This window comes from Galeopterus variegatus, unplaced genomic scaffold (genome assembly GCF_000696425.1).
Source record: "Galeopterus variegatus unplaced genomic scaffold, G_variegatus-3.0.2 Scaffold1312, whole genome shotgun sequence".
In the NCBI taxonomy this organism is placed as follows: Eukaryota; Metazoa; Chordata; class Mammalia; order Dermoptera; family Cynocephalidae; genus Galeopterus; species Galeopterus variegatus.
Genome location: NW_007727423.1, coordinates 228,156 through 242,352, shown reverse-complemented (window position 1 = coordinate 242,352; position 14,197 = coordinate 228,156). Strand labels below are relative to the sequence as shown.

Below are 14,197 nucleotides of genomic sequence, written 5' to 3'. Positions count from 1 at the left end.
AGCTTGACTACACAATGATTTCCTAGCATTAAGTTCTTCTATGACCAGGGAAAAGCTTCGTAATTAGTTTTCTAAAATTGAGGTGATTTTCTAAATACTTAATGTATTTAGTAAGGGAGGGGAACAATTAAGGCTTAATTACTATGAAAATGAAAACTAACATCACAATTATAGAACATTTAAATAAAAAACTATATAAACTATATTATATAGTATTTTACACATACACATTATATAGTTTTCTTATATATATTGTATCAAAATACCTTTTCTACTTTGGTAAATAAATTTTTGAGACTGAAAACAAACTAGTTCAAGCACTTCTACATACAAAAATTTCAGGTTTGTATTTATTAAAAACAAAATAATAAGTTCATTTGAAGTGACCATATATACACCAAGATAAATATTTAGAATTGTGTAAATATAAATAGTGAACAGCTTCAAATTTCTCAATATTTTAATGACTTAATTTACTTTTCAGTCATTTTTTTGTTAATAATTAATTTGCTTAATTTTAAACTTAGGTCAATGTGCTTTTTTGCTTTTTTAAAAAGACAAAACAGTAAAAATGGCAGGTATTAGGTATTAAGAAGTAACATTTATAGTTGTCTAGATGTAATCATTTTAAAAACATACAAATTCAATATGCAGTAGGAAAATGTTTTAAACACATAAGAAACCATGCTCCATAAAAATAAAATGCACCTTCTATTTGTTATTCAAATATCAAAAACTAAATATTCTGATTTAAAAGTAGCTTCTATAAAATGTTGAGTAGGCATTGTTTGCTTTCCTAATGTATAAATAAGAAATATTTCTATCTCACCTAAACAGTAATATCAGTATTTCCTAGCAAAAATGTAGTATATACACAGAAAGGTGGTCATTGTCCTGCATTCAAGTTTTTGAGTTTGTTTTCCATTAAAATGTTTTCTATCTCTTATAAGAACTACACACAGTAAAAAGATGAGGTAAACATCTTATACTTTTAAGAACTGGAAATGTAATACTCAGATATTTCCAATGTCTAGACTCTAGAAAGTTGCTTTTAAAGGTCCTCCATAATGATGATATTTATGACACATATCTGAGCCACATAATGAACAACAGTTTTCTTGGTCTTCTGAGTAGGCAGTGATCTCCTTTTCTGTTACTACAAAACAATCACTACTAAGTTTTTCCAACAATATTGCTCCAGTGTGTGGGTTCACATGAGGCACCATGCTACAGTAAGAGCTGCTACAATGCCATTCAAAATTGCCATGCTATAGCCCATGTGGAAAGAATGTCCAGTTAGTTTCCTAGAGAAAAAAGAAAAACACAAATCAAAGAAGGAAAACGTAATTTGGTATAACAAAAACACCAAGTTTCTATTGAATATGCTTACAACCTAGAAATATATTTCTTAAATGTTTACACATTAATAAGTTAAAAAAGAATATTTGGACATCTTCAAGAATTATAGTAGACAGATGTTAATTTCTCTGTCAAAAAGTGTACTGGTTAACAAATATAATTGTTTCTATTTTATTACTCAGAGCAAAATGCTGATTTTGATCCCTATACTTCTTCGCTATGTTTCATAGTTATTGTGTATAGCCATAACTTAATTCTAATGTATAAATCTTACTACATTACAAACATTTTCTTCCGTTAATTAGCACTTTGTGTCCCTGCTCTCTTGTTCTCACTTAGATCCAACTTAATATATATATTATTTCAAGTATTTATCCTGTTTGTACCATTTTTAGGTTAGGTGAAGGAATTTGACTTTTTCTTTGAGCACAAGTTGACATGATTTGTAAGTAAATTAGATTATGTCTTTTATAAATATTTCAGTTCTCAACCTAATAGGTTATTTAATTAAAGTGGTTCTCAATAAGTTCCTAATTATCAGCAAAGACACATCTCTTGTTTTATTGTTACTATGAGTGCCCACTAGCACAAGAACTTCACATGCATAGATTTTTCTTGACATTTGTTTCCTTAATCTTGTAACAATTTTACTTATTTTGCTTTCATTTCTTTCTTAATGTTCCTCCCACTAACCATATTGCAGTAATATTCCTTGTTTACCTTAATAGGGATGAGACACACTAAAAAGAAAAGGAGGTAGTGTTCAAGTGGCATCAGAAGCCCAAAACAGATCCTCTCCTCACTGGAGCAATCCAAACTGAGGACATATAGGAAGTTAAACTGGCAGAAGTAAAAGCCAAAAGTTAAAATCAAGAAGGGTCCTGATCTGAGAGGGTCATCATACCCATACCCTCTCTTCCTTTTCTAAGGAGAGGCCAAAGCCAGGAAAGTAGTTAGAACTGAGTTCACATTCGAAGAGCATAATAATGATTCCAGGCCCATAAGGTTTACAGCAGAGATTGAAGAAACGCTTCTTCAGAGAACAAATGTTTGCATTCACCTGAGGCTATAGAAAACCCTGATGCTCCCCAATGGTCTCCTGTTCTGGTTAAACTTACCTCATTCATCTAGGGCTAGTTTAAGATGTCTTTCATGTGCCATTAAGAGTTAATCTACCTAGCTATATTACCTACTACATGGTAAAATAAAATAGGCAAACTAAATGCTTTGCCCCTTTAAAAAAGAAATTTCTTACACATATTGATTAGTGAACAGAAACCCAACTATAAAACTGAACTATCAGCATTATCATTCATTGTAAAAAAAAAAATTTAATGACCAAACTTTTAAATTAATACAAAATAAGTTAATAATGGAACAGTTTCCAAATTGTTCTATTTTTCTAGTTTGTGACCTCCGCAATCCCACAAAATAGACGAATCTCTAAAGTACAGTTTAGTAAGCTTTTAACTACACTGTTGGTATAAATGAGTTTTACTGAGATGTACATGCTCAAATGGCTCAGTGACCCTTACTAAGGGAGGCAAAGCAATGCATTTGAATGGCAATGAAGAAATGCTCCAGAGCAGTGGTTTCTCAGACTTTCTATCATCTCAAATGCACAATATTCCCACTGAAACATCGTAACATTTGTTACACATTACTGCTAGCAAAGGGACTTAAATCTTTGAGGAATCACTTATTTTAATGCTTTTCAAAATATTCACCATAATTTTCCTCTTTGGAGAAGACACAGACAGTTCCTGAAAGGTTTTCTCTCTTATGACTCTAATTTATGATCTCTGAAGTTCTATCAATAAAGACTAAAGGCAGCATGGTTCTCCTTTGTCAAAACCCTTTACTTATCTCTGGTAGAGGACATATTTTAAATTGACTCAAGTACCATGAAAATACTACTTTCAATTAATGAATTTAATATCTTCAATAAATGATGACTAAATATATCACCTATTTTACCCCAGTCTATATATGCATATATATGCATTTTACTTTTTTTTTTGCATTTTATTATAATTAAAGCATACCAGTGAAATGCAAATGTCTAACATCTATACAAGTCAATAAATCTTTACCATAGTACTTCCTCCACCACATCACCATCCACCATCCACATCAAGATAGAGAATATTTCCAGCACCCCAGAAAGCTCTCTCGTAAATACCTACTTTCCCTCTCCTAAATCTTGAGGTAACTGCAATACTCAGGGCTATCACCATGGCTGGTTTCACCTTCTCTTAAAACTGCATATACATACATCATACAGAATGTATTCTTCTGTGTCTGGCTTCTTTTGCTAAATATTGTGTCTGTGAGATTCATCCATGTTGTATGTAACATCACTGGGCACATGCATTCATTTCTCTTGGATATATCCTAGGGGTGGAACTGCTGGGTTATAAGGCAGATATAAGTTTGGCTTTAGTAGAAAGCACCAAACATTTTTCCAAAATAGTTGTATCAATTTACATTTCTACCAACAGTGCATGAGTCCCAGTTGCTCCACATCGTTGCTAACACTTGGTATTACCAGTCTTCTACATTTTTACCATTTTTAGTGGGTACACAGGGTATGTCGTTTTGGTCTCAATAATTTTTCTGATGACTAATGCCCATTCATCAGACTTATTGACTAACTTACTGCCCATTCAGTTATCCTCTTTTTTAAAGTTTCTGTTCAAGTCTTTTACTCATTTTTCTACTGGTTTATAGAGTTCTAGATACAAATCCTTTGTCGGAAATATATTCTCCTAGTTTATGGCTTGTCTTTTCACTCTCTTAATAAGATCTTTTTATGAACACAAATTCTTAATTTGAATAAAGTCCAATTTATCATTTTTTTAATGGTTAGTGCTTTTTTGGTGGCCTTTTCAATAAATCTTTGACTACTCCAAGGTTATGAAGATATTCTTTTGACATTTGGGATTATAATTCATCTCGAATTAATTTTTTGTATATTGTATAAGGTAGAGGCTAAGTAAGGCTCACTTTTCCCCTTATGGATATCCAATTGCTCTAGCATAACTTATTGAAAAGGCAACCTTTTATTCCTTATTGAATTGCTGTGGTGCCTTTGTCCTAAGTCACATAACTGTACATGTGTTGTCTGGTTTGGGACCTATTATTCTATTCTTCCAGTCTATTTGTCTATCCCTAAACAAATGCCACATTGTCCTAATTATTATAGTTTTATAATATAAAATGAAATACCACTTCATACCCACTAGGATGGTTATAATTTAAAAAAAAAAAAGAAAGAAAACAAGTGTTGGTAATAATATGGAGAAATCGGAACTCTTACACATCACTGGTGGGAATGGAAAATGGTGTAGTTGTTATATAACCCAGCAATTCCACTCTAGGTATATAACCAAGAGAATTAAAAACATGTTCACGCAAAAACTTGTACCTGAATGTTCACAGTAGCATTATTCCTAATAGTCAAAGAGTGGAAACAACACAAATATCCATCAAATGATGAATGGATAAAGAAAATGTGATAGATCCTTATGGAATATAATTTGGCCATAAAAAGAAATGAAGTACTGATACATCCTATGACATGAATGAACCTTGGAAACAGTATGCTAAGTGAAAGAATTAGACACAAAACATCACATTAAAAAAACCCCAAACTATATAATTCCATTTATATGAAATGTCTAGAATAGGCAAATACATAGAGACAAAAAGTAGACCACAGGTTTCCAGTGGCTAGAGGGAGAGGTGAATGGAAGAGTGACTGCTAATAGGTATACAAGGTTTTCATTTTGGAGTGAAAGAAGTGTTCTGGAATTAAAAGGTGGTGACAGTTACACAATATAGTAAAATACTAAAACTACTAAATTGTACATTTTAAAATGGTGAGTTTTGTGTTACATGAATTATATATCAATTAAAGAAACCCCAAAAAACAAACAAGAAAAACCTCCTGAAGGACATTAAAACATAGGGCCTGAATGGAGGAAGGAACCCACCACAATCTGGGAATACTCAACACTGTAAAGGTGTCAATTTCTTAAAAAAAAAAATCTATAAATTCAATGTGATCTCAGTAGTAGCTTAACAGGATTTTTTTGGTAGGAAACTGACACATTGATATTAACTTGATCTGATGCAGTAAATGTGCAAAAAGAACAAAGAAAAATTCTGAAAATTCAAAGCATAACATAAAAACAAAGTAATTTTTAAAAATAAGTACACTGAGGGCCGGCCTGTGGCTCACTCGGGAGAGTGTGGTGCTGATAACACCAAGGCCACGGGTTCGGATCCTGTATAGGGATGGCCAGTTTGCTCGCTGGGTGAGCGTGGTGCTGACAACACCAAGTCAAGGGTTAAGATCCCCTTACCAGTCATCTTTTTAAAAAAAAAAAAAATTAAGTACACTGATACAGAAATGGAATAGGGTACAGCATCCAGAAACAGATCTATGTTTGTGTGTGTACGTATGTGGGTGGTGGGAGATGGGGGTGGGAGCGATGAGACATTATATTTGATCAACAAGGCATTTTTAAGTCAGAGAAAACAAAATTGACAATTATTGCTTTACAGGTTGCTTCCTCCTTATTCCTAAGAATCATGTTTTTTCATTTAGCAGTATAGGAGAAATCAAGATTCAGCTTATTTTCAAAACAGCTGTCATAATTACAGGGAGTAAAAAGAATGAGTGACTTCAGGTGGTTTCCTTTCAGTCTTCTGGTTTTATTTTGTTATCTCACAAGTTCTACTAAATATGATGAAACAGAATAAGACTAATCTTATATTTTTAGATTAAGAGGGGCAAATACCTGCAATTCCAATGTTTGCAGGTTCGTGGCTTGTAAGCTCTCAATATGAAGCGCAGAAGCTACTGGTATTGTCCATTTATAAATTCTTTTTTATCTTAAATTTGTGTATGTGTGTAAGACAAGTCACTACTGATCTTGCACAAATTAAAAATAAAAACCCTAAAGGTCCAATCATCTGCTGTATAAAGTTTTATTCACAATTTTATCATGGAGTCTACTATGAATTCCAAAATGGTTCTTACTGTTTCAAGTCATGACCTTTTATCTCCATAATCTGAAGCACGCACATACTGCTAGGCAAATATATTATAGGGGTAAAGAAGTTTGAGAAGATTGAGTAGAGTATATAATTTTTGCTCATTGGTTCTTCTATAATTTCATGAAGAGAAAGGTAAGAAAATGGAAGGGACCTAACCCCAGAAGAATGATAAGCCTGATCAGGAGATGATTCTTTATCATGTAATTTAGATCAATAAAGCAAAATGACTACAATTTCTTAAATTATATGTAATAGTCTAACATGGGTAACTTGATAAGATAATAAATAAAAATTTCCACCCAGATTTATTTATTATTAATGCTGCTAAACCCCCAAAGCAAAAAGATACCTGGCCCTGACAACCTGACTTGATTTTCTTGTCATGCCATATGGATTTCTAATTGGAACTGCACTATTTGCATCAGGTGAAAAGAAAGAAAAAAACAAAACAACAACAAAAAACCCACAAGAAATCCCACGGTTTCACAGCAATATAACAGAAATGTTTAACTTTAAAGACCCTCCATTTTATTTCAAAATAAATATGTGGATTGTTGGTCTAGTTTTGGACTATCCTTTTTTTTTTTTTTTTTTTTTAAATAAAGATGACCGGTAAGGGGATCTTAACCCTTGACTTGGTGTTGTCAGCATCACGCTCTCCCAAGCGAGCAAACCGGCCATCCCTATATAGGGATCGGAACCCGTGGCCTTGGTGTTATCAGCACCACACTCTCCTGAGTGAATCACAGGCCGGCCCTTAGACTATCTACTCTATTTTTCTGGTCTGTTTGTCTATCCCTGAACCAAATACCACATGGTCCTGATTAAATTATAGTATTAATAGAATATGAGATACCATTTCATACCCACTAGAATAAATTTTATCTATACTGACTCTGAAATAACTTTAAAGAAATTTTGAAAATGGCATGACTATTTTTGGAGATGCTGCTATAATTATTTGCATATATTAATGTGGCAGAGAAAACCAATTCATAATAAAATTCTTTCCAAGCTGGTGACATTCTCTCCATATACCTAACACAATGTACAGATTAATTTTCCTAAAACATTCTTTTGCTCAAAATGCTTTTGTATTATCTAGATGTAAAATATGTGAGCAAAGCAAATGATATTGTTAACAAGGTCAAGTTTCCTTAATGATAAAAGTCTGACCCAGGTTTTAAAAGATGTGGCAATGGATTGGTAGACAAAAGAGGCATCATGGTGTAAAGAGAAAAGGACAGAACCAAGAGAAGTGGAACTCATACTTAAGATTTCATGCTTTTCAAGTACAAGACTGAACCAGATGAACTTAAAGTCCTTTCCAGTTGTAAATTTCTATGTCTACCCCAGGTAGCAGAGACAGATTAAGTAAAAGCACTTCAAAGAGATCACATATTTATGTACAATTTTTTTTTTTACCTATTAAAATAGGTTATTGATCAACATTACCTGTACTTAAACTGGAACAATGACATAGAGAGTATAACTATATAAATATTTTAGTGCCAAAGAGTCAATCAAGAAGAGTCAGTCAAGAACAGCCATAATGAAAATTAATGGATAATACCATTTAACCTAATTCAAAATTGTAAGACCTGACTATTCATTTGAACATATAAAATAATAAGTAGGAAAATAAACAGAGAATTCAAGGAAAAAACCAGAATGTTTCTTAAAGGAAAAGATAGGATTCCTAAATACAGATTTTATTATGCTGAGAAAAAGTTCTTTTCCACTGCAATACATTTCTGAAATCAAAATGGAAATGAATGGTAAATACTGTTCAATAAGAATAAAATACCATTGGAAATAATGTATAGTTACAAAGAAAGCCTCATAATAGAACTACTTCCACATCCTAGAAGGTGAGTTATATAAAGGTACTATCTCATTCTGGTTTTAAAGAATTCCTTTCCAATAATAAAAAATTCTACAATGAAGTATTTATGTGGTCCCTTTTAGTGGCTAAGAGGTCAAGCTCTATAGTTAGACAGACATGGATGTAAATGCCAGCTTTGCTATTTACAAGGGGTATGAAGATACAAAAATTGTTTGACCTCTGTGACCTTCAATTTCCTCCTCTATAAATGGAAACAGAAATAGAACCTACCCTTACAAAGTTGTTGTGAGGATCAGGTGACTGGCACATAACAAATGGTCAATAAATGTTAGCCATATACTCATAGTATACAAAAGAAAGCTTAGCTACAGAAGAGATTTTTTAAAATTCTTTTGACTGTCTACTTCAATTCTCCTTTCCTTCTAAGCAAAATGGACCCCAAAACCAAACAAACAGTAACATTATACAAACAAACCCAGGAGGTAGATTTGGGATGGAAGAATTAAAAGTTTATGTATGTATGTATATGTTTCTGCTTCATATTACCTTCTTCTTACTTGTTCATAATCACTCCTCCTTTTATAATTCACTAGATAACCTAACTTCCATTATTTATATCTAGATTTTGTACTGTGGAAATAAAACTTCTAGCAACATATTTATATTAATATTTAATAATAACTTGTGAAGTGAATATATCATAAAAGAATTATATCTTAATTATTTTCATTTTTCAAGAATGGAATGCATTTACAATTTAAAATTCAAATAAACTTAATGACTGGTGATTTAAGTGACTATACTCTTACTTTTGAACCACAAATTAAAGCATTGAATAGCAAATGCCCATAGTCCCAAATAAACTGTCCTTTTATTTTTTTTCAAATTTAAGAGAGAGCAGCAGATTCAAGCAGTTCACTCTTCATGTTCTGGGTTGTTTACTATTTTTACACTAGCCTTGATTGATCTGAACTGAATCTCTATACCATAGTGATAAATACCAGATGTTGCTCTCTTGAAATCTTCATTCCTATGCCATATTCCTTTCCCTCACATATATTCCTACATATCAGACACACTTTCATGACAATTCTTGCAATTTAAAATAGTAACTTTCTTGCCAACTGATTTTGCTTTAAGCAAAAAGCTCTCTGTGCTTGGCAGAATAAAAAGTTATATTAAAGGCTCATATTAAGAACCAGTGGCTATTTGTTTCTGTGACTGACGGGCTCAGGAGGAGACAGGATGAACTAGTTGGTACTAATCTATTCTCTTTTAACACATCTGAGCTGTCTTTTATTTCTCATTCTATTCCTAGCCAAGTAATCTCTGATTCCTAAAGAGTTTTAAGCTGTCTGAGTTTTGGTTGGAAAAACTACCAGTTAGTTCTTTATCTGGAAAGTTCTTAACTCCAAACCATGAATTTGAAAGAAAATACTAAGCAACATCATAGTTCAATTACTTAACAAAGCATTTCCTTTTGTTTCTTTTAGAAACACAATACTATATATCTTCTTTTGTATCCTTTTGTCCTAAAAATTACTTATTAGAAATTGCTTATGAGAGGATGAAGTTTTCTGTATTTCAATGAACTTTACCAGTGTTATTGAATACTGTACATCAGGCATGGTATTACATATGGGAGATAGAGAAATGAATAAGAATCAGTACTGCTCTCAAAGATATCCTAGGGACACAGTATGCTCAGTCTTAGAAAGTGCTGCAGACAACATTACTGGAACATAAAAGAGTCATTCAGCTTGTAGAAGAAAAGAAATTTTAAAGAACTAATACCTGAGCTAAAATTGAATATGAGGAATTTAGAGTTCTAAACAAATAACAGTATGTGCAGAAGCAAGAGACCATGAGGATAATAATTCCTCTTAGCATTCCTGTAAAAACTAAATGAGATGATATTAGCAAGTACTTATTGTAGTGCCTAGAATTTATTGAGCACACTCTCAGTAAGACAATAAATGTTAGCCATTATTTTTTGTCCTTGACTAGTTGGAGGTACTGAGGGAGAAGGAAGACTGAAAGTTTCTCACTTGAGTTATTGGCTGAATGAAATATCATTCATCATGATAGGGAACCCACGAACAGTAACAGGAAGGTAGAAAGTGGGAAACAATGAAGTCAATTTTAGATATGCTAAACTGGAAACATCCATGGGACACTGGAGTAAAAATTCCAAGCAAGCAATAGGAAATACAATGAAAATCAAAAGACAAGTTCTCAAGAGAGAGGCTTAAGATAGCTAGAAAGAAAAACAGGACGGAGTAGTGTCACAGAAGAAAGAAAAGCACTTCAAAAGGGAAGGAATGATAAACCATTTCAAATAATAGATTGGAAAATGAAAATTAATAATTTATAATTTTATAATTAAGAAGCCTGCACTGAGAACTCAAGAAGAAAAAATTTAGCGTAGGGGTAACTGCAGATACCTGTGGTAGCAACTGCAGTCACTGGGGAGACAGGAACTATCTCTTCCTTCTTTAAGATACTTAAATGTGGACTAAAGGAGAGCTGGGCATGAGAATTTTCATCTTTAATATAGAAGAAACTTGAATGTTTTAAAAATATCCTAATAAGAAGACTGTAGACAAGGGAAAACGTTGAAGACATATGAAAAGGGAATGGGGGTGGTAGTAGTGGTAGTGGGATCTAGAGCACAGAGAGTAAAATTAAATTTGAGCAGGTAAAAGAACACTTCATCCTCTAAAAGAAATGGATAAAATGATGGATGTGGATATAAGGTAAGTTTGTAATATTATTATGAGAGGGGGAAGGAAGAAGCAAGTAGAGATAGTTCCCTTATTGTGACCTCTTAGTGAAACTGAAAGTGAGGTCCATTAAAAACAAGAGTTTGATGTGGTGAAGATTTGAAATGGCCACAGAGAAAGTAGGAAAGGAATGCAGATGGACTGATAAACTGATGGGTGGATCATGCTAGTTTAGATTCTAGCTCAGACTATTAAGTTGTGAACTCTAATTATTCAGACATTGTTTGGGTAATTCAGCTCCATCTTATTATCCTCTTTATACGGAACACCACAGGCCTTGGCCTATTTCAGAGTGAATTTGAGATCTGCTATTTCAACATTTCACTAGCTTTACTATAGGCTCTCTCCTACTTGACCTTTCTTTTATGCAATAACTGCAGCTTTAAAGGGAGGCACTTCATACTTCTTTCTTTATATAGGGTGTGGTAAAGGAAGCTAATTTTTCTTAGAGCTCAAAACAATTGTGAAAAAATTTGATGTATTTACTTTGGCTTTCCTATTTTTAAATTTCAATTAAAATTATTTCCCTTGTTACTAATTTGTCTCCTACTCTATTTCTTAACCCTGAAAAACATTTCCCAGACTTGGAAAGGAAGTCAATCTTTGCAGACTCACAAACTAAAAGGAGAAGTGAGTAAAATAAATATAGTGGGTTTATAACTGTCTTATTTATTTTGTTATAATTTTAAACACCCCCAAGTTGTAAGCCTTCCTGCTTCTTCAAATAGCCTTTAGCTGACCTTCTATTAGTATTTTCATTATCATTTATCCATTACAACTCAGATATCAGCAAAAGTTAATAAGTTTATCCAATTAAGTATGAATTATTTTATATTTAAATGTGATTTTTAGAAATGTGTGCCTTATCCTTAAGACTATAAAATTGACCAGTTAGAATGAAACTTTCTGAACATATGAGCACTCCCTTGTTCCTTGACTAATATGAGAGCACTTCAAAAAGTTCATGGAAAAATAGAATTAAAAGATAATATGAAACTTCTATGAACTTTCTGAAGTACCTTCATATATATATATATATATATTTTTTTTTTTTTTTGACCAAAATTTAGGTATTGCTTACAAAAGACTTCTAATTTCAGAGCAATCTTCTAAAGCAGGAGTTAACAAACTTAGGCCTGCCTGTCCTGTCACTTGTTTTTGTAAATAAAGTTTTACTGGAACACAGTCCTGCTCATTCCTTTATGTATTATCTGTAGCTGCTTTGGTGCTACAATGGCAGAGCTGAGGAGCTATAACAGACACCATGTGGCCCACAAAGCTAAAACTACTTACCATCTAGCTCCTTACAGAAAAAGTTTGCTGACCTCTGACTAAAGTCATCCTATTCAAAGTGTATCCTCAGACCAGTAATTACCAGCATCACCTGGGAATTTCTTAGAAATCCAGAATCTCAGACCTATCCCAGACATACTGAATCAGAATCTGTATCATTAGCTAGATTGTCTGGTGAATCTAAAAGCCTCAAAGTAAATACTGATGCTCACTATTTGGAAATATGTAAATTAGCAAAGAGATTTCTAAATAGATCATCTCTTTAAAAATCCATACCAATTAGTTTCTACATTAAAGCTTCAAAGTTACTGTAGTTTTAAACACTAAATATATAAACTAACAAATACTTACAAAACTTGTTTGTTTCACTGTATCACCATGTTCCTAAATAGGAGATGTTATTACTTCTTAAAAAAAAATTTATGACAGGTAACTCATATGAGAAATCAGGTAAGAGACTGAGTAGGAGAAAAAAACTTCTCCCACCTCTTTCTCCTTTTTATATATATATAGGTTGAATATCCCTTAAAATGCTTGGGACCAGAAGCATTATGAATTTCAGACTTTTTCAGATTTTGGAATGTTTGCAGAAATACCTATTGGTTGAGCATCCTTAATGCGAAAATCCGAAATCAAAATGGTCCAATGAGCATTTCTTTTGAGCACATAATGCTGGCACTGAAAAAGTTTTGAATTTTGGAGCAGTTTGGATTTCAGATTAGGGATGTTCAACCTATATTTACATTGCTAGGACAGTGGCTACACATTGGTATGTTGTATATATGTGTACGCATATGTATATTTCTACTTCAAAGTAATGTGTTAGGATAAAATATGGCAAAATATTTTTAGAATGAAGTGGCAAAGAATAAGACTAAAATTATCATTTTGTTTACCATAGTTTTAAGTATAGTTATATTTGGGTGGGATACAATTTTATCAAAGTATGAGATATTTCAAATATATACACATATATAAACCATACATACATCTATGCATATATATACATTCACAAGTTTTTACTATTCAAGAAGGTTACACAATAATTGTAAACAGTGATTCTTTGATGCCTACAATAGTGGAAGACCATGAGCTGAATTAAGAAAATATTACAGGCCTACTTTAATAAAAGCAAATAAAAGTTAAAAAAAAAAAAAAAAAAAACCTGCATAAATACTAGCCCCCAAAATGCAAAAAAAAAAGTGTTACATATACCTTCATAAAAATTGAAATACTTTCATATGCATAGATTTTTTTTTAAATTCTGGAGGCAAAACCCCCAGTCTATGAATCCTAGTTATTTCTGGATTATTTAAAATGAGACTTTTGCTGCCTTCCACTTTCAAAGTTATATCACTCTGTGCTGATTTACAATGAGCATGTATTAATTCTATAATCATAAAAAAGTCAATAAGGAGAAATTTTAAATCACAGTCACTGTCTTAGCAATGTAAATAGATTTCTAAGTTGTCACTAAGAAATAAAAAATGATATTAATGTAGAAAGTCATCTGTGTACTGACTTCAAGGTTTTATGATAAATCTGAGGTAAAGATTATCTGAATAAACACTTACTTAAAAGATATAAAAGGACGGGCCGGCCCGGTGGCGCACTGGATAGTGCGCCGCATGGGAAGCGCGGCGGCGCTCCCGCCCGAGGGTTCGGATCCCACGTACAGACCGGTTCCCGCTCACTGGCTGAGCGAGGCGCGGGAGCAGCACCGAGGGTTGCAATCCCGTTGCCGGTCCCCAGTCCGGTACGGGAGCAACACTGAGGGTTGCGATCCGTTGCCGGACACGGAAAAAGATAAAAAAAGACAAAAAAAAAAAAAAAAAAAAAAAAAAAAAAGGGA

The 14,197-nt window shown here is 32.9% G+C and overlaps 1 protein-coding gene across 3 annotated transcripts in view; it reads right to left on the bottom strand.

Moving 5' to 3' along the window:
• Positions 1-324: 324 nt before the first annotated feature.
• The window catches only part of ARL6IP6 (ADP-ribosylation factor-like 6 interacting protein 6), a 34,927-nt gene continuing 21,054 nt past the window's right edge, over positions 325-14,197 (bottom strand). For all 3 annotated transcript variants that reach the window (XM_008576218.1, XM_008576219.1, XM_008576220.1), the window contains one exon: positions 325-1,304. In XM_008576218.1, the coding sequence (XP_008574440.1) occupies positions 1,211-1,304 (94 nt within the window). In that variant the 3' untranslated portion in view covers positions 325-1,210. The remainder of the gene's footprint in view (positions 1,305-14,197) is intronic.